The sequence below is a fragment of the Oncorhynchus mykiss genome, chromosome 12 (genome assembly GCF_013265735.2).
Source record: "Oncorhynchus mykiss isolate Arlee chromosome 12, USDA_OmykA_1.1, whole genome shotgun sequence".
NCBI classification, from domain to species: domain Eukaryota; kingdom Metazoa; phylum Chordata; class Actinopteri; order Salmoniformes; family Salmonidae; genus Oncorhynchus; species Oncorhynchus mykiss.
Genome location: NC_048576.1, coordinates 93,043,883 through 93,064,953, shown reverse-complemented (window position 1 = coordinate 93,064,953; position 21,071 = coordinate 93,043,883). Strand labels below are relative to the sequence as shown.

Sequence of the window (21,071 nt, the reverse complement as noted above, 5' to 3'; positions counted from 1 at the left end):
CCAAAAGGTGGTGAAATTTCTCGACAAAATGGCTGCACAAGATCAGAAAAAAGCAAGACGCCATCGCCTTGCCAACAAAGTGGACTTGATCTGTTTCTGTATCTATCTCACTGTCCTCATTGTTTACGCAGTCGTCATTTTATATTTCTCCTTTGGTTCTTCATGCGAGATCAACCATTTAGAATTCTGTGAATACTAAATTGTTAATTTGCTTTTAACAAAAATATTAAAAGAAATGGTGGTCATATGATAGAGAAAGCATTCCTATACCGTTCCTATTATGGTGTCTGTGAGAGCACAGGCAGCGCCATTGAGGCAATCTCCATTTTGAAGTAGTCAATTTTCTTCTTCTACTATTTCTATGAGTTGGTAAACAAACTGAAAGGGTGCATCCTGCCACATGTAGTGAACAGGTATAAAGTTAAGGTTGATGATTTACTGCCACATGTAGTGAACAGGTATAAAGTTAAGGTTGATGATTTACTGCCACATGTAGTGAACAGGTATAAAGTTAAGGTTGATGATTTACTGCCACATGTAGTGAACAGGTATAAAGTTAAGGTTGATGATTTACTGCCACATGTAGTGAACAGGTATAAAGTTAAGGTTGATGATTTACTGCCACATGTAGTGAACAGGTATAAAGTTAAGGTTGATGATTTACTGCCACATGTAGTGAACAGGTATAAAGTTAAGGTTGATGATTTACTGCCACATGTAGTGAACAGGTATAAAGTTAAGGTTGATGATTTACTGCCACATGTAGTGAACAGGTATAAAGTTAAGGTTGATGATTTACTGCCACATGTAGTGAACAGGGATAAAGTTAAGGTTGATGATTTACTGCCACATGGAGTTATGGAATGTTTGCTCACAATAATTAATTGGCTGATCCCTACTGATGACCCGAATGGAATCATGTGATCCTTCCTTAGTCCTTCCTTCAAAATGGTTCAAGTCCCATGCTGCTGCCAATGCTAATACAGGCGTTTGGCCACAAGAGGTCTCTATCACTCTTTATGGTTTGGTCATCACAAATTTGGCAAGAACTAGCAAAAAGCTACCGTTTGAGCTTCTGTGTGGGAAAAAAAATGTATTTGTGTATTCTTCACTAGAGCTTTAAATTTCAACATGTTTAAAAATAGATAGTCATATGTGGAATAATGCATTTAGCAATTAGAATTCTAATGAATACATGGACAGTGGACTGTAGCTGTAGTATTAGTAGTGTGGAAACAAATCAACAGTGTGTTATTTACTATAGAGGCAGTGTGAAGGCCTTATATTATCTCCTAACTAAGCAGGTTCTCAACCTCAGGCTGAGATATCAAATAGTCTCTCGATCATCTCCTCCACCTGCGCTGGGCTGTATTTGTGGTATCTCTCAGGGTGTTTGGAGAAATCATGGTCACATCTGTGTAAAGGACCATAATAAATGAATACCACTGTACCAGCGTTCTGTATGAAATTCTTACTGCATCTTACTGCATCAATATTGAACAGTGCTGAATTAAAAATATACTTGACATACAGTGCCTTGCAAAAGTATTCATCCCCCTAGGCGTTTTTCCTATTTTGTTGCATTACAACCTGCAATTTAAATGGATTTTCATTTGGATTCCATGTAATGGACGTACACAAAATAGTCCAAATTGGTGAAGTGAAATGAATAAATAAAATGTAAAAAATATAGAACGGAAATGGCTATGAAGCCCCTAAATAAGATCTGGTGCAACCAATTACCTTCAGAAGTGACATAATTAGTCAAATAAAGTCCACCTGTGTGCAATCTAAGTGTCACATGATCTCAGTATATATACACACCTGTTCTGAAGGGCCCAGATTCTGCAACACCACTAAGCAAGGGGCACCACCAAGCAAGCGGCACCATGAAGATCAAGGATCTTTCCAAACAGGTCAGGGACAAAGTTCTGGAGAAGTACATATCAGAGTTGGGTTATAAAAAAATATCAGAAATTTTGAACATCCCATTAAAAAAATGGAAAGAATATGGCACCACAACAAACCTGCCAAGAGAGGGCCGCCCACCAAAACCCACAGACCAGGCAAGGAGGGCATTAATCAGAGAGGCAACAAAGAGACCAAAGATAACCCCAAAGGACCACTTTAAGCCGTACACTCCATACAGCTGGGCTTTACGGAAGACTGGCCAGAAAAAAGCCATTGCTTCAAGAAAAAATAAGAAAACACTTTTGGTGTTCACCAAAAGGCATGTGGGGGACTCCCCAAACATATGGAAAAAGGTACTCTGATCAGATGAGACTAAAATTGAGCTTTTTGGCCATCAAGAAAAACGCTGTCTGGTGCAAATCCAACACCTCTCATCACCCTGAGAATACCATCCCCACAGTGAAGCATGGTGGTGGCAGCATCATGCTGTGGGGATGTTTATCATCGGCAGGGACTGGGAAACTGGTCAGAATTGAAGGAATGATTGATGGCGCTAAATACAGGGAAATTCTTGAGGGAAACCTGTTTCAGTCTTCCAGAGATTTGAGACTGGGACGGAGGTTCACCTTCCAGCAGGACAATGACCCTAAGCATACTGCTAAAGCAACACTCAAGTGGTTTAAGGGGAAACATTTAAATGTCTTGGAATGGCCTAGTTAAAGCCCAGACCTCAATCCCAATTGAGAATCTGTGGAATGACTTAAAGATTGCTGAACACCAGCGGAAGCCATCCAACTTGAAGGAGCTGGATTAGTTTTGCTTTGAAGAATGGGTAAAAATCCCAGTGGCTAGATGTGCTAAGCTGATAGCAACATACCCCAAGAGACTTGCAGCTGTAATTGCTGCAAATGGTGGCTCTTCAAAGTATTGACTTTGGGGGAGGGGTGAATAGTTATGCACACTCAAGTTCTGTTTTTTGTTGTTGTCTTATTTCTTGTTTGTTTCACCCAAAAATATTTTGCATTTTGAAATTGGTAGGCATGTTGTCAAATGATACAAACCCCCCAAAAATCAATTTTAATTCCAGGTTGTAAGGCAACAAATTCAGAAAAATGCTACTGTAGATATCAAAACATACATGGTACACCTCAGAGTTTCAGCTACAGTATTTGAAACATATAATTTATCCAACCACTATAGAAGTATTTTTACAAATTCAATTTTAAATGCAATGGGCAAATTATAAATCAATATCATGTTTGCAATTCCTTTTCGGTCAATGGGGTGTACATTTTGTTATTTTGATTTCCGAGTCAAAACGGAGTGAAAAAACTGAAAACGAGAGCCTTATACCCATCGAGTCACTTCCCGTGGAAGGATCAACTGGTTTCAGGGAGACGAGGACCGAACCTACAGGCACAAACAGAAGACTTACACATAAAAGTCTTGGACGATGTAGGAGTGCAGTGTCAAAGCCTGACAAATCGTGTCAATACAATATATAAAAAGCCAAAATGTATTTTGAAGCTCATTAAAGAAGGACGTGTGGTCAATGGTGAGAGCTTATGGTGAGGCAGGAAAAGCCTGTCCCTGGTGCATGTGTGTTCATTTCTGGACTGATGTAATGGATATAAATTCCATTAAAGAAATGCACTAGAAGGTGAATATAATTGCTTCAAACCACACATTGCATTATATTATAGCACTGCAGTGGTAGTTTTAGTGCTGTTTTAAGGCACCTATTGTAGACATACTGCCTAGTAGCCAACGCAACTTGTAGAATGTGCAACTCAATGCATTCAATCCTGACTTTTTGTTTTCAGAGCATCTCCACAAACAACAGACAAGGAGCCAGAGATCATCAGACACCAGTGGATAACTGAAGTACCAAAAAAGCCAGTAGATGTCATACTGACAGAGACTTTTTAAAAGTATAAAGTACAAGTCATATTATATACTGAAGTGGTGCAGCGGTCTAAGGCACTGCATCTCAGTGCAAGAGGCGTCACTACAGTTCCTGGTTGGAATCCAAGCTGTATTACATCCGGCCGTGATTGGGAGTCCCATAGGACGGCAGGGGTAGGTCGTCATTGTAAATAAGAATGTGTTCCTAACTGACTTGCCCAGTTAAATAAAACTATTTAAATAAACATTAAGGGCAGACGTGCGGTCTGTTTGCTATGTTGCAGAACGGTTTGTACCGAACAACACGTTTTCCAAAAATGCCGTTGTAACGTTCTTGAACAGACTTTTTAGGTATGTTTGCTCCCGTTTGGTGGGTGCGGCGAAGTGTGAATTGAAGCAATGAGTGACATGTTTAAAGGGCAGTGGCCATGCTGACAGCGTTCCCCAACCCCTCCCATTTATTTTTTTACTTATCGTGCAGCACAGCACCGTCTCCATCCAATTGAACGTTCCAGAACGTAAACACGTACTGACCGCAGCCCTGGTTTCCCTCACACAGATTAAGCCTAGTCCTAGACAACAACAAAAGCACTTTCAATAAATCATCTCCACTGAGCTTGATTTTTACTCTAGGACTAGCCTCAATCTGTGTCCATTAGCAGCAACAGAAATATTACACTAAGGAGGTGTAGGTAGGTACAGAGCCATAGTGGGCAAACTATTCTCCAACTTGCCACTAAAATTACCATGACATTTTCATTCATTATTTAGTTTTTATTGTGGCCATGGAACCTTTGGGTCAGCATAGCACCCACCAAAATTGTAATGTCAAACACCCTACGAGAGTTTTTAAACCCAGTCTCTACGTTCAGCGGTGTACACTTTTAACATTCGGATATCCTGTGGGAGCAGCAAGAACCTTTTAGCACTGAGGTTGCTAATAGGTCAAAGAATATGGCTCCGTTTCACAACCAGGGGCAAATGAGCAATAATTACTACATTGAAATTAGGACTGTGTTTTACTTTTTTTATTTTTTTTTTACTCTTGACCCAAAAACGACTGGAAAATGGGCTTTCTGTTCACGTTACATTTTCAAACAGCTCCATACAAGTGTGATCTATTACCTTTCAGTAGAGGTGGTAGTACATTACTGTCATCTAGTGGATGAAAAATTGTACAACATGGGTATTCTGTACATACACTACAATTCTGCCATTTTTTAGACTTGACCCAGGATTAGGACCATGCCTTTGAGCAGTTCTTTTCTAGGCGGTAACACCAATAACATAAAACTCAGTAAAAAAATTAAAAATAATGAATTGTCTCTTTCCTAAATTAGCCTTGGATGGAGATAGGGATTTGGACATGTGGTTTTATTTAATTCTCCTTACTGACCAATGATTATGCCAGCGATTCTGATACAACCATTAATTCATACATTGTGCCCCTGGCCTGAGAGGATGGAAGTTCAATATGTAGCTAATGTACTGTAGTAGGCCAATGTTTACTAGCGGCACATCGTTGCCCATGAAAGGAAGTTCGGTTGCGAGCAAGTATTTTAGCCAGGTAGCCTAGGAGAACTGAAACTAAAAGTGTGTACTGTATGACAGAGTCATGAAAGACAGGAGGATGGCATTGGCGTTTCTCTACAAGTAGGGTGAGTCAACATGTTTTTTCAACTTTGCATGCACACGCACACAGTCTTGAACAACTAACCTTGTGGGGACACACAATTCAGTCTCATTCAAAATCCAATTTTCCCTAACCCGTACTCTAACCTTAACCTGAAAACCTACCCTTAGCCCTAAACCTCCTAACCCTAGCTCCCAACCCTAATTCTAACCCTAACACTAATTCTAATCTTTACCCTAAACCCCCTAGAAACAGCAGTTGAACTTGTGGAGACAACAAAATGTCCCCAGTTGGTCATATTTTGGTTGGTTTACTATTCTTGTATAGTTAAACGTCCACACACAAACAAATCAGTACTGAACAGCCACATCATTTTATCCATGCCTCGCTACTGGTAGCTGATTTTGGTAGTTACCTGTATGTAATTAAGCTATAGAATAAGTAGTATATGATTGTAACAATAAAATAAAACTGTGTGTATCTGAAGAAGTCTTCTTTTAAAAGTGGCACGTTTGGATGTCTGCCTGTTTATATAAGCCTCAGTTATTGGTAGGACCAGACCGACATAACTCAGGAATAATATGTGTCTGTTGCTAGTAATGTAATGGATAAAAAGAAAATGCTTCAGCCACTAACATCAGCATTGGTCAGGGTGAAAGCCTGTCAACGATTACATAAACACTCTCCTGACTTCTGTTGAGAACTACACCCATGTAACATATCTGCATGCATTTCTCGACAAATTGTCTTTTTCTAAAGGATTGTGCTTATTATAAATTCCTCCTGAGGTGTGTATGGATAAATACATAATGGGCCGGTTTCCCAGACACAGATGAAGCTATTACTGTGGAGAACATGTGTCTGGGAAACTGGGAGTTATTCTGCCATGTTTACAGACTAGAGATGGCATGGTATATCCTCTTCTCTATGGCTCTCAAACACACAGTAATGGAACATTTCTGCTGAAACGCAGAACACCATATCATCCATGACCCATCTCCTGTGGTCATGGTAGAGGTGCAGTGTACATGTGGACCCCCAAAGTACATCTGGTTATTCTCAACAGTCTGGAAATGATTCAGTTGTTCCTGATGCTTTCATCAGAGGAAGGAAACACCAATTTTGAACATCTTTGAACATCTTGGCCATGTTCTGTTATAATCTCCACCTGGCACAGCCAGAAGAGGACTGGCCATGTTCTGTTATAATCTCCACCTGGGACAGCCAGAAGAGGACTGGCCATGTTCTGTTATAATCTCCACCTGGCACAGCCAGAAGAGGACTGGCCATGTTCTGTTATAATCTCCACCTGGCACAGCCAGAAGAGGACTGGCCATGTTCTGTTATAATCTCCACCTGGCACAGCCAGAAGAGGACTGGCCATGTTCTGTTATAATCTCCACCCGGCACAGCCAGAAGAGGACTGGCCACCCCTCATAGCCTGATTCCTCTCTAGGTTTCTTCCTAAGTTCTGGCCTTTCTAGGGAGTTTTTCCTAGCCATCGTGCTTCTACACCTGCATTGCTTGCTGTTTGGGGTTTTAGGCTGGGTTTCTGTACAGCACGTTGAGATATCAGCTAGATGTAAGAATGTCTATATCAATAAATTTGATTTAATTTTGATTTGAACCCTTCTGATGCTATACATAAACACTATTACATCAGAATTACTCTTTAATTTAAACTGTGGGTAGTAATGTCCAGACAATTAGTCCACAACCAGCTGTCAAAACAAGCTGCTTCATGAGCCACTAGTGAGGAGATAGCAACCTTTCTCCATTACCCAGAGAGGAGACAGCACCACTGAAACCACAATGCTGTCTGGTGCCCATGCATGATGACATTTCAAATAAACCAACTCAATCCCTTTTGTATTATTGTCTGTATGAAGTCTGTATGCTCAACAATATGATAACAGCCTACGGTCCTATTGAGGTCCAGTGAAACATATAGCCAACTACAGGGTTTAGAGGCAGGTGGAGGTGCAGTATATCCACTTCTGCCTAGTCACAGTAATTAGTAATTACCCGTCTGTTGTGGGTTGTTGTTTACACAAGATGGTGAAATGAATCCTGGGAGGTTAATTTAAAAACTCATTATTTTGGGATTATAGCCAAGCACATCCTGTACAATACCGAGGATAATATTCTAATGTAGGCAGTTTGTGGGGTATGAGTATGTTCTCATGGAAGACTGCCGTGACCAAATGTTCCAGAGCAGCCTTTATAAGGGTCATCCCAGGTGAGGCTTTGGCTTGAGAGGAAAGGAGAAGGCAAGTGGTGATCACTAAGCATCTAAAGGTAGGTTTTCAGTCCTTCTTCTAACCGTTTCATTGGAGGAAACTTGTTATTTCTACTAAGACTGCGCACCAATGTCTAACTGACCATGTACTTTGTGACAGAGGACGTGCAGGGATGAGACCCCTGGACCACAGCATGCTGAAATGTTGTCTCTTCTCTCTACTCTTGCTAACAGGTAAGACCTTGGGCTCCATTTTGCTCTTCTTAAAACAGGCACAGATTACACTAGAAGAATATCGTCTTTCTCGTTCCTATTAGCAGATTTTAAGTAAACATTGCGAAACAAGCATTTAAAATGGTTAACGCAAGCTGAAATATTCAAAACATGTTTAAAATTGCCTCGTCCCAGATTATCTTACTAAAGTCATGAAAAACAATTAGAATAAAAATATTCAAATACATTTTTAAGTGTATTGAAGCACTATAACATGTTGCACTAAAAGCTGGCAATGTAGTATGTTGTTTGATCTAAACATGGTACTCTTATCTCTAGTCCATTATCACTCCAATATAACTGATTTAGAGTACCAGGTTTAGATCACTTTTCAGACTTATTGAGTCACTACTATGAAGCCATCAGAAATACTCTAAATGGGGAGATGGGAAACTCCATTTGATTCGTATTAACGTGTACACGCGTTGTCAATTTGCCGCACAGTGCATTCTGGGTAAATATGGGACAAGGAGCGCACTCCTTCAATGAGCGAATGGGAGTCAATTGAGCGCTAGCTCAAAAACCCAACATTAGCATGAATTACACGGGAAAAGCACAACATTAGAAATATATTCTGAGATATGTATCTTGTTTACCTAGTTTTTATTTTATTTGTGACATTACTTACTTAAGAAAATAAACAGGTTATGCGCCTGGGAACTAACTTTCTACAAGGGATTTCGGGGCGAATAGTTTAACAACCGCGTATGATAACGTGAACGCGATTGTCAATGAGCGGAGCGTTATACGTTATCCATTAATTGACCAATGAGATTCCTAACTCCTCATTTCTTAAAGTATTTCTGCTACCATGAAGCAAGGCAACAACCTTATCCAATTGAATTTAGATTAAGTGTTTTATTTATTGTACTGTGGTTGTTAAAATATTGGAAGGCATCATTGGTTCCTAGAACATCGCAATGATATACCTGTCTCTGGTTCCACAGTGTCTGCAGCAGACCCTCCATCCAATGCAGCCATTTTAGCTAGTGAAATGACTCCAGGCAATGCATCCAATACAGCCAATGCAGGCCAAGCACCCAATACATCCAACACAGCCAGTACAAACCAACCATCCAACACAGCCACTTCATCCAGGGCAACGACACCCTCCTGTACAACACGTCGATGTCTGGCCAGCATGCTGATTGCGAAAGAAGCTCTGAGTCAGCCACAGTCTCCATCATGCATCTCAAATATCAGTGTGCCGTTAATAGTGTATGAAACTCTGTCTGTCGTAAGTCACTTTCTGTTCCTTTTAATTGAGTTTTGTACAATGTGATGAGTTTCAGAGATAACTTATTGACAGATATATAATTATGTGATGATTAATTATACCACAGCGTTGTTGAATACTCATTTCTAATTGGCTGAAAGGGCATTCTAAAATGGATATTAAAACCATCTAACGGGAGAGTTGAAAAATATATTGTGCCAGTTGGAAAATAAATTGGGACACCTTGCAATCATGATGCATTATGTGCCTAACACATGCGTACAACACGTACTTGCTACAAAGTTACAAAAAGCTAAACCAACAACCACACAAACCGAAATTGGATACATTGTAAACGCAGGTACAACGGGGAAAAACTTCGCTAGCTATCATTGATTTGTTTTAGCATCTTTCTAGTTTGACCAGCTGTTTTCAACTGGTATTTTTGATTTAGGTTCCCAGATTTGCTAGCAACAAACTATTTAGCCAGTTTATAGCCTAGTGTGTGATATGCGATGCAATCTTCTCGTAATAACATGAGCTCACTTATGGATGTATCCAAATGAATGTCAATAGAGAATCTTAAACAAACAAATCTACTTTGCTGTTATTCTGACTGCAGAGATCGTGACTGTGTTAGCCATAGCTTGTTGGCTAACTAGCAAGAAAGGGACAAAAACAGTGGTGTAAAGTAAACATACTTTGAAGTACTAAAGTCGTTTTTTTGCGATATCTTTACTTTACTATTTCTGAAAACTTCACTACATTCCTACAGAAAATACAAATAATAATAAAATGAACTTTTTACTCAATTTTCCTTGACACCCAAAAGTACTCGTTATATGTTGAATGCTTAGCAGGACAGGAAAATGGTCCAATTCACTCACTTATCGAGAGAACACATCCCTACTGCCTCTGATCTGGCAGACTCACTAAACACATGTTTCGTTTGTAAATTATGTCTTAGTGTTGGAGTGTATCCCTGGCTGTCCATCCATTTTAAAAACAAGACAATGGTGCCAAGACAATCTGCTTTGCTTAATATAAAGGAATCTATTTATACTTTCTCTTTTGATACTTAAGTATATTTTTAGCAATTACATTTACTTTTGATACTTAAATATATTTAAAACCAAATACTTTGACTTTTACTTGAGTAAAAGTATAAAAGTAAAGTATACCTAAGTAGAAAGTTACTCAAGTATGACTATTGAGTACTTTTTCCACCACTGCAAAAACGTTGGCAGCGAGCACAACAAATAGAACGCGTAAATATCTAACTAATCGAACGAACGACTGGGTCTCTAGCAACAAAAATATGTGAATGTATGAATTTCATAAAGATAATTCATACATTCACATATTTTTTAAATGTTTTATGTCTAGCAGTAAATGTGTGCTTTAGTATTTTTTTGGCAACTGTGGGATAAACTCCCCAGTTCTGTACATTACCATGGAAAAATAAACTGCAAAGGGACTTGACTCCGCCGCGTCGTCCATTATTTCCAAGGTAATCATCATCTTCTCAGATATAATGGCGGTCTGCAAACCAACGTTAAAGGTGCATGCCGCCACCTACTGTCCTGGAGTGTGAGGTCAATCACGGTTTACAACATTTCTAAATCATCCTACCTAAATGTAGTACTTCTGTGGAAAAAAAGAGCCCTACTAACTTCTAATAGACCCTCTCCCATCCCCAAAATCCCCCCCCAACGATCCTACACTTCCATCTGTCCCTCTCTTCAACATACTTACAATATAACACATGCTCCACCGTTTCTTTCCAAGGGAATGTACAGAATGTTGTCATTTATCCCTTATCTTCTAAATAGGACACAAAAGATCTTCGCTTCGAGAGTCATCTGCAAGTCATGTTGGTAAGTACACATAAAAAACATCCAGAGGCATTCAAGTAAATGTGCCATTTTGTAATACCACTCATTATGATTATATACTGCAGTCTTGGGAAGACCCTGATTTATCATGGGACACATCAGTCTATCATCATGATGTGGTGGTCCTGCCTGTCAGCAAAATCTGGACTCCTGAACTCCATGTGACTAATGGGTGAGTCCACTTACAACAGAATACAATAACCTACCAGTAAGTTATATTTAATTTATTCTTGATTCCTTTTATAACATGATCTTCTAAATAGTGAGTAAAACATCTACAGAAATTAGAGATACAGTATTTATTTTGGAGTGGCCAAATGTTTAGGTGTGACAGTTTAGTAGATCAATCCTCAGTCTGTTCTTAACTTCTCATGTTTAAAGAGTGCAAACAACGATGAAGCACGGCAACAAGGATTTACTGGTGCACAGCAACGGGACTATAGAGCACATGGTCATCATGAACACTGTGGTGGGCTGTGAGGTCAATCTGTACAATTACCCCTTCGCTTCAGATTTCTGCCCCATCGCCATCAATGTATGGGCACTTAAAGGTAAGTGCATCATTTCAATCCTCATTCTGTCTGCTAAACAGCTATTGCGCACTATTACTTACCAAAGATCTTATTAAAAACAAGATGTTAACAAAAACAACGAAAACATGTTTTAAATCTGTATAGCCTACTGCAATTCCGTATATGATGCAATTCAGTTTATTTGTCATCTTTGGAGTTTTATATGCTCCCTGACTGTCCTCCCTACCAATGATGTACAGTGCCTTCAGAAATAATTTATACATCTTGACTTATTCCACATTTTGTTGTTATGGCCTGAATTCAAAATGATTAAATATATTGTTTCTCTCTGACCCATCTACACACAATACCCCATCATGAGAAAGTCTTTAGAAATGTTTGCATATTTATAAAAAATATTACAAATACAGAACTTGAATTTACATAATTATTCACACTCCTTTCCTATGGCACTACAAATTGAGCTCGGGTGCATCCAACTTCCTTTGATCATCCTTGATATGTCACTATCCACCTGTCTATGTAAGGTCCCATAGTTGACAGTGCATGTAAGAGCAGAAATTATACCATAAGGTCCTAGGAACTGTCCGTAGATCTCTGGGAATTGTGATGAGGCATATCTGGGGAAGGGTATAAAATAATTTCTAGAGTGTTGAAAGTTTCCAAGAGCACAGTGGTCAACATCATTGGGAAATAAATAAAAACATGGAACTACCCAGACTCTGCCTAGAGCTGGCTGTCAAATCAAACTGAGAAACCGGGCAAGAAGGACCTTGGTCAGGGAGGTAACCAAGAACTCAATGACCACTCTGATAGAACTACAGAGTTTCTTGGCTGAGATGGGAGAACCTGCCAGAAGGACAACAGTCTCTACAGCACTTCACCAATCTGGGGTTTATAGGAGAGTGGCCAGACGGAAGCCACTCCTGAGAAAAAGGCGCATGACAGCACGTGTGGAGTTTGCAAAAAGGTATATGAAAGACTCGAGCATAAGGCAAAAATATTCTGTGCTCTGATGAGACAAAAATGGAACTCTTTGGCCTGAATGCAAACCACTATGTCTGGAGAGAACCAGGCACAGCTCATCACTCTCTAACGCCATCCCTACCCTGTTGAGCAGCAGGGATTGAGAGACTGGTAAGGATAGAGAGAACATTGAATGGAGCCAAATACATCCTTGATGAGCACCTGCTTCAGAGTGCAAACGACGTTAGACTGGGGGTGAATACTTGCAGCCAAAGCAACGATGGAATGGCTTCAGAACAAGAATGTGAAAGTCCCTGAGTGGCCCAGTCAAAGCCCAGACTTGAATCTCATTGGAAAAAACTTAAATTGCTGTTCATCGCCGCTCCCCATCTAACTTGAAAATCTGCAGGGAAAAATGGGAGAAAATCCCCCAAATTCAGATGTGCAACACAACCAAGATGTGTAACACATTTATTTTTAGAAAAAATCAAGGGGTATATAAACCCTGGATTGCTGATGCTATGTATTGGCCATTGAGAGGCATTGAAGCCATTCCCCCAGTAGGAGCAGTGCTCCATAGGAATGAATGTAATTCTACAGTATTTCAATGAAATGTTTCAAGGACAAAATTACATGCATTAAAGTATTGTTCTGTTATTGTGGTGACCGTAACATTTGTAATTCCAAAAAAGTATACTTTGAAACTCCCCTAAAGTCTATGCCCACGACCCTGTGGAAATCAAATTAGCATAATAATCCCCATAAAAATCTGTCAATTTAAGATATCTCATGAAATGTGTTTCAATCCACTGCGCCTGCCAATATCGCCCTTCCGCATCTGCGATGAAAGGTGCCAGAGCTAGGGCGGTGTTTATCAGACCATGAGACATCCCGAAAATTGGTCTTCTCACAAAAATGTCTTTAGAGTCCATACGGTTTGGCCTACAAACTATTAAGATGAGACTCTCAGGAACATGACGGTTCTCTCCGTTTTTGCTCTATGACCCCCACAACAGTCACAGGACTGGTCTGAAGTCAGTACAGCCAATATGCCAACTTCTGTCTGTAGCATCCCAACAGTTTGGGCTACACACTATGACCCTTCTATGGAAAGGTAAGTCTCTCACGAGCCTAGTTTAAGTTTTTTTTCAATGTATGCAAGAATATATGGAGATAAGGGGTTAAATACTATCTGAGTATCCATGTATGAAGCTGTTATTCAAGGTGTTTCTATGGAGTCTGTAAATAATAAATGTATCAAAAACAAATGTAGACATTAATAAATTCTTCCAAAAAAATACAATGATGGGGGGGGGGGTGCCAAGATGTAGGCACGGTGGTTCAACACAGCGCCCCCCATCAGTCATCTACTGTACAGTATATATACATCATTGTCCCTGACACTCCATCCCTTCCAGGTTTGTGGTGACAGAGGTGTGTTTGGGCCGGTGTAGCATGCTGCAGACCCAATTGGCCTTTTGGGCTGGACACAGTGAATATTAGGGGTGTAATGGGTCAAACATTTTGATTTGGTTCAGTCCCTGATTTTTTTTTTTGCTCAATTTTCAGGAGGGGAAAAAATGACCATTATACCATCCTGTGTAAATGATAACGATGGACAATCTTTAATGTAGGCTTAAGCTATCTCCCACATTAAATAAGGTAAATGAATAAGTTAAACCTCTTGATATTCCCCATCCCGCATGCGGGAGTGTAATCATCGCCTGACAATAAGTAGCATAACGCAACGGACATAAATATCCCTAGAAAATATTCATGAAAATCACAAATGAAATATATTGAGACAGAGCTTAGCCTTTTGTTAATCACCCTGTCCTCTCAGATTTTCAAAATATGCTTTACAGCCAAAGCTAGACAAGCATTTGTGTAAGTTTATCGATAGCCTAGCATAGCATTTTGTCCAGCTAGCAGCAGGCAACCTTGTCACGGAAATCAGAAAAGCAATCAAATTAAATAGTTTACCTTTGATGAACTTCGGATGTTTTCACTCACGAGACTCCCAGGTAGATAGACAAAGTTCATTTTTTCCCAAAATATTATTTTTGTAGGCGAAGTAGCTCCCTTTGTTCTTCACGTTTGGCTGAGAAATCGACCGGAAATTGCAGTCACGAAAACGGCAAAGAATATTCCAAATTAGCTCCATAATATCGACAGAAAGAAACATGGCAAACGTTGTTTATAATCAATCCTCAGTGTTTTTCTAATATCTATTTGATAATATATCCGTCGGGACAATTCGTTTTTCAGTAGGACCGATTGGAGTAATGGCTACCTCTGTATTTTACGCGAGAATCTCTCTCGGAGCCACCATGTGACCACTTACGCAATGTGGCCGCCTACGGCTATTCTTCAACATAAATGCGTAAAACTACGTCACAATGCTGTAGACACCTTGTGGAATACGTAGAAAGCGTAAGCTGGTTCATAGCACACTCACAGTTCAATAGACTCATTGGAACGCAGCACTTTCAAAACCTGGGGCACTTCCGGATTGGATTTCTTTCAGGCTTACGCCTGCAACATCAGTTCTGTTATACTCACAGACAATATCTTTACCGTTTTGGAAACGTTAGATCGTTTTCTATCCAAAGCGGTCAATTATATGCATATTCTAGCATCTTGTCCTGACAAAATATCCTGTTTAAAACGGGAACGGTTTTTTTTCTCCAAAAATGAAAATACTGCCCCCTATTACCAACAGGTTTTAAGCACGAATAAGAATTATATAAACAACATAACAAATGCAAGCTTATGTGTTGTATAGTTCAAGTCAGAGTGAAATAGACAGATACTGGGGTGAATGGTTTTAGCAGTATTGCATGACGATAGACATGAGAACTGGGGGTGTTATAAAGAGCATATTTTATGTGTTGTATAGTTCACGTCAGAGTGAAATAGACAGATACTGGGGTGAATGGTTTTAGCAGTATTGCATGACGATAGACATGAGAACTGGGGGTGTTATAAAGAGCATCTTTTATGTGTCGTATAGTTCAAGTCAGTAGAGTGAAATAGACAGATACTGGGGTGAATGGTTTTAACAGTATTGCATGACGATAGACATGAGAACTGGGGGTGTTATAAAGAGCTTCCGGAGGAAGACCAACACTATGTTCTGAGCGGTATGAAACACCATGAGAGGAGGCAGTGTTTTATTAGTGTGTATGCTGAAAGCAAGAACACTCTAGAAATCCATATTCTTATTTGATTTCTCCTTAAGCTTTAGCCTTATTGGGGAAGTTCATGATTTTACAACTTGATGTTAGATGGTTCCTCACCCTGAAAGTATTCTATGGGCCTGGAGAAACATTAACCCATGGTTCAGTTCTCTCTGAACAACAACTACTAACAAATCAAATGTATTTATATAGCCCTTCGTACATCAGCTGATATCTCAAAGTGCTGTACAGAAACCCAGCCTAAAACCCCAAACAGCAAGCAATGCAGGTGTAGAAGCACGGTGGCTAGGAAAAACTCCCTATAAAGGCCAAAACCTAGGGAGAAACCTAGAGAGGAACCAGGCTATGTGGGGTGGCCAGTCCTCTTCTGGCTGTGCCGGGTGGAGATTATAACAGAACATGGCCCAAGATGTTCAAATGTTCATAAATGACCAGCATGATCGAATAATAATAAGGCAGAACAGTTGAAACTGGAGCAGCAGCACGGCCAGGTGGACTGGGGACAGCAAGGAGTCATCATGTCATCACATTAGCCACCGCTAACAAAAAAAATCAATACTTAATGGTGATTTGGACACTTGTTTTTTATTGCATTTTGCAAATGATGTGGCACTTCTCTCTGAGACCCCATGCTAACAAACAAAGGATATGGCTGCCAGAATGAATCAAAGTGAGGTTGTTTCACCAAAGTGGCTCTGAGATATGTGTTACAGTAGGCTACCACCACTGAAGTATTATAGATTTTGTATTATTATTTCAAAAACAAAAAAATTATGTTTAAAAAAAAATGGGTCATTTTTCCATCCTCTTCTGAGAACCAAAATAAGAGTCATATCAAGAAATGAACCGAACAAAAAATGTAAATCTTTACACCCCTAAAACAACATATTTTTAGGGGTGTGAAGCTACGTACGGTATGATCTTTGAATGACTGAATTAGTATCAAATATCTGCTTTTACAGGATGTGGCATGTTCCTGAACTTTGGGAAAGTGAGCACAACTAGTGCAAACCGTGGGGACTGGCTAACCGAGGAGGTGGAACTCAATGCTAAAGGAGGCAGAGATGATCGCAACTATCTATGGGTTAGTGAGTGTTCCTGGTGATTTCAGTAGTTTATGTGACATGTAAAGTATCTATCTATGGGTTAGTGAGTGTTCCTGGTGATTTCAGTAGTTTATGTGGGGCATGTAGAGTAAAGTATCTTTATCTATGGGTTAGTGAGTGTTCCTGGTGATTTCAGTAGTTTATGTAAAGTATCTTTATCTATGGGTTAGTGAGTGTTCCTGGTGATTTCAGTAGTTTATGTGACATGTAGAGTAATGTATCTTTATCTATGGGTTAGTGAGTGTTCCTGGTGATTTCAGTAGTTTATGTGGGGCATGTAGAGTAAAGTATCTTTATCTATGGGTTAGTGAGTGTTCCTGGTGATTTCAGTAGTTTATGTGGGGCATGTAGAGTAAAGTATCTTTATCTATGGGTTAGTGAGTGTTCCTGGTGATTTCAGTAGTTTATGTGACATGTAGAGTAAAGTATCTTTATCTATGGGTTAGTGAGTGTTCCTGGTGATTTCAGTAGTTTATGTGACATGTAAAGTATCTATCTATGGGTTAGTGAGTGTTCCTGGTGATTTCAGTAGTTTATGTGGGGCATGTAGAGTAAAGTATCTTTATCTATGGGTTAGTGAGTGCTCCTGGTGATTTCAGTAGTTTGTGACATGTAGAGTAAAGTATCTTTATCTATGGGTTAGTGAGTGTTCCTGGTGATTTCAGTAGTTTGTGACATGTAGAGTAAAGTATCTTTATCTATGGGTTAGTGAGTGTTCCTGGTGATTTCAGTAGTTTATGTGACATGTAGAGTAAAGTATCTTTATCTATGGGTTAGTGAGTGTTCCTGGTGATTTCAGTAGTTTATGTGATATGTAGAGTAAAGTATCTTTATCTATGGGTTAGTGAGTGCTCCTGGTGATTTCAGTAGTTTGTGTGGGACATGTAGAGTAAAGTATCTTTATCTATGGGTTAGTGAGTGTTCCTGGTGATTTCAGTAGTTTATGTGACATGTAGAGTAAAGTATCTTTATCTATGGGTTAGTGAGTGCTCCTGGTGATTTCAGTAGTTTATGTGACATGTAGAGTAAAGTATCTTTATCTATGGGTTAGTGAGTGTTCCTGGTGATTTCAGTAGTTTATGTGACATGTAGAGTAAAGTATCTTTATCTATGGGTTAGTGAGTGTTCCTGGTGATTTCAGTAGTTTATGTGACATGTAAAGTATCTCTATCTATGGGTTAGTGAGTGTTCCTGGTGATTTCAGTAGTTTATGTGACATGTAGAGTAAAGTATCTTTATCTATGGGTTAGTGAGTGTTCCTGGTGATTTGTTGTTTATCTGGGACATGTAAAGATACTTTACTCTTCCTGTTAAGGGCAGAGCTTAAACAACATTTACACAGAAAAAAACAATACACCTAAATAAAAATGTATCTGATGTTTTTATACCTTTCATAAGTAGTATTGTGTAGATCCATACATGCACATCCCAGGCTATGTATTGTGTAGATCCATACATGCACATCCCAGGCTATGTATTGTGTAGATCCATACATGCACATCCCAGGCTATGTATTGTGTAGATCCATACATGCACATCCCAGGCTATGTATTGTGTAGATCCATACATGCACATCCCAGGCTATGTATTGTGTAGATCTATACATGCACATCCCAGGCTATGTATTGTGTAGATCTATACATGCACATCCCAGGCTATGTATTGTGTAGATCTATACATGCACATCCCAGGCTATGTATTGTGTAGATCTATACATGCACATCCCAGGCTATGTATTGTGTAGATCCATACATGCACATCCCAGGCTATGTATTGTGTAGATCTATACATGCACATCCCAGGCTATGTATTGTGTAGATCCATACATGCACATCCCAGGCTATGTATTGTGTAGATCTATACATGCACATCCCAGGCTATGTATTGTGTAGATCTATACATGCACATCCCAGGCTATGTATTGTGTAGATCCATACATGCACATCCCAGGCTATGTATTGTGTAGATCCATACATGCACATCCCAGGCTATGTATTGTGTAGATCTATACATGCACATCCCAGGCTATGTATTGTGTAGATCTATACATGCACATCCCAGGCTATGTATTGTGTAGATCCATACATGCACATCCCAGGCTATGTATTGTGTAGATCTATACATGCACATCCCAGGCTATGTATTGTGTAGATCCATACATGCACATCCCAGGCTATGTATTGTGTAGATCCATACATGCACATCCCAGGCTATGTATTGTGTAGATCTATACATGCACATCCCAGGCTATGTATTGTGTAGATCCAGCTACATGCACATCCCAGGCTATGTATTGTGTAGATCCAGCTACATGCCACAATTCCAAACTTGCAGTGCGTTTCTTTTCCCATTAATTGGGGTTAAGGCATAGTTGGATCTGCACAACCGATGGTGAAGGATGTGGACTGATTGACATAAGGCTTCTTTTGAGTTCTGAAAACATCGGACAGTCTGATTTTGGAATGTAATGCTCTTCCCTTTCAATTTTAAACAAATGCTATACGTTTAGACGCAAGAACTCAGAAAAACAAATTATTTCAGTCTGGCCTACCCATCTGTCTTCACAGGTGTCGCTGAAAATGAGGTCTGAAAACCCATTTCTGTCCCTGGTCCTGCCCAGTATACTGATCATTGTGGCAGATGTGGTGAGCTTCTCCCTGCCACTGGGAGGGGGCGAGCGTATCTCATTCAAGGTTACACTGGTTCTCAGCTTCATCATGTTCCTCATCATCCTCAACGACCTACTGCCTGGAGGAGGCCAGTGCAGCCCCATCATCCGTGAGTATCCTGTGTGTAATGCACCAGAATGAAACAGCATTTTGTTATAAACGGTGTGTATGTAACAGAGTTAAGAATGTTCCATAAGCTTATTTCACAGCTAGCTTGAAATGTCGCCAAGGGAGCTATCGAATTTGATATTTTTCTGCAGCTCAATAGTTTGGTATGTTGTCAATTTGGGAGCAGTGATCCTGAACAGCAACAGTGATCCTAGTGATCCGTTGGGTGCAGAGTTTCACTATTTCCAGCCCGGTATGTCACAGGGACAGTAAAGAAAGATATACTGGTAGCAGCACACTGATGTCGGTTTCATGTATACAGGACCTCTCTGCCACCATATAACACTCACACATCTCTCTCGTTGTTCTCCATAGGAAAGCACTTCTGTTTCTGTTTGGTCATCCTGGTGTTGAGCACGTTGCAGTCTATGGTGCTCACACGCCTGGCTAAGTGTGGCACTCTCTGGCCCTGCAGCCTCTCCAAGTCCAAAGACTCACTGCTTAAAGACACAGACAATGAAGAGGGTAAACGTTTTCATTCTTCTGTCATCTCAGTTACCCACAGAGCAAGATATATTTTCATGGTTTCCAAAGACATTAACAAAACGTCCTTATACAACCATTTATAACCTGACCATGAAGTCATAATGACGTTACTGCAACCAGTTTTACTGGGGACCCCATAAATGACCATCATCATAAACTAGTCAAGTTGTATTTTAATGCTCAACCTTTTAATTCGTACCCTTTAGCTGCAGTTAAAGCATGCAGTCTTTCCCAGCATCTTTTCTTGTTAGCATCATTTGTCTGGCGTTTACGCTGGTCCAGACCGCTACTCCATTTCATCTGTCACTGAAAACTGTCATTTTACAGAAAGGTAAAAATGATTGACATCTTTATTTAATCATGTTATATTAATAATAGGTTATCCTTTTTTCTCTCCTTTACTTTGTCTAGAATCCAAGTCTGATATTAAAGCCTCAGAGGAAGAGAAGAATACAGCCCTCCAGAAGGTGGTGAAGTTTCTCAACAAAATGGCTGCACAAGACCACAAAAATGCTATACACCATCGCTTTGCCAACAAAGTGGACTTGATCTGTTTCTGTATCTATCTCACCGTCCTCATCGTTTATGCAGTCGTCATTTTATATTTCTCCTTTGGTTCTCGATGTGAGATCAACCAATTAGATTTCTGGTCATAAATTCTTTATTCGCTTTTAACAACCATATTTTAAAAAATATTGGTGTATTTTGGCTCTTCAGAAATTTTGCAAGCACAAACAAAAAGCTAGTTGTTTTGAGTTTCTGGGTAAAATAAATAGATGTGTTTATTCTTAATTAGAGCTTTAACAATATTTATTTAAACATGTTTAGAACTAGCCAGTCATATGTGTAATAATACATTTAGCAATTAGGG

At 39.7% G+C, this 21,071-nt stretch overlaps 1 protein-coding gene across 1 annotated transcript in view; it reads left to right on the top strand.

Annotated features, from left to right (window-relative positions):
- LOC110487427 (5-hydroxytryptamine receptor 3A) overlaps nt 1-20,887 on the top strand; it is a 55,075-nt gene extending 34,188 nt beyond the window's left edge. Inside the window, exons 5-10 of the mRNA XM_036939219.1 lie at nt 11,138-11,244; nt 11,454-11,623; nt 16,734-16,855; nt 19,445-19,655; nt 20,030-20,179; nt 20,612-20,887. Coding sequence (XP_036795114.1) covers nt 11,138-11,244; nt 11,454-11,623; nt 16,734-16,855; nt 19,445-19,655; nt 20,030-20,179; nt 20,612-20,856 — 1,005 coding nt within the window. The 3' untranslated portion in view covers nt 20,857-20,887. The remainder of the gene's footprint in view (nt 1-11,137; nt 11,245-11,453; nt 11,624-16,733; nt 16,856-19,444; nt 19,656-20,029; nt 20,180-20,611) is intronic.
- The last annotated feature ends 184 nt before the right edge of the window (nt 20,888-21,071 follow it).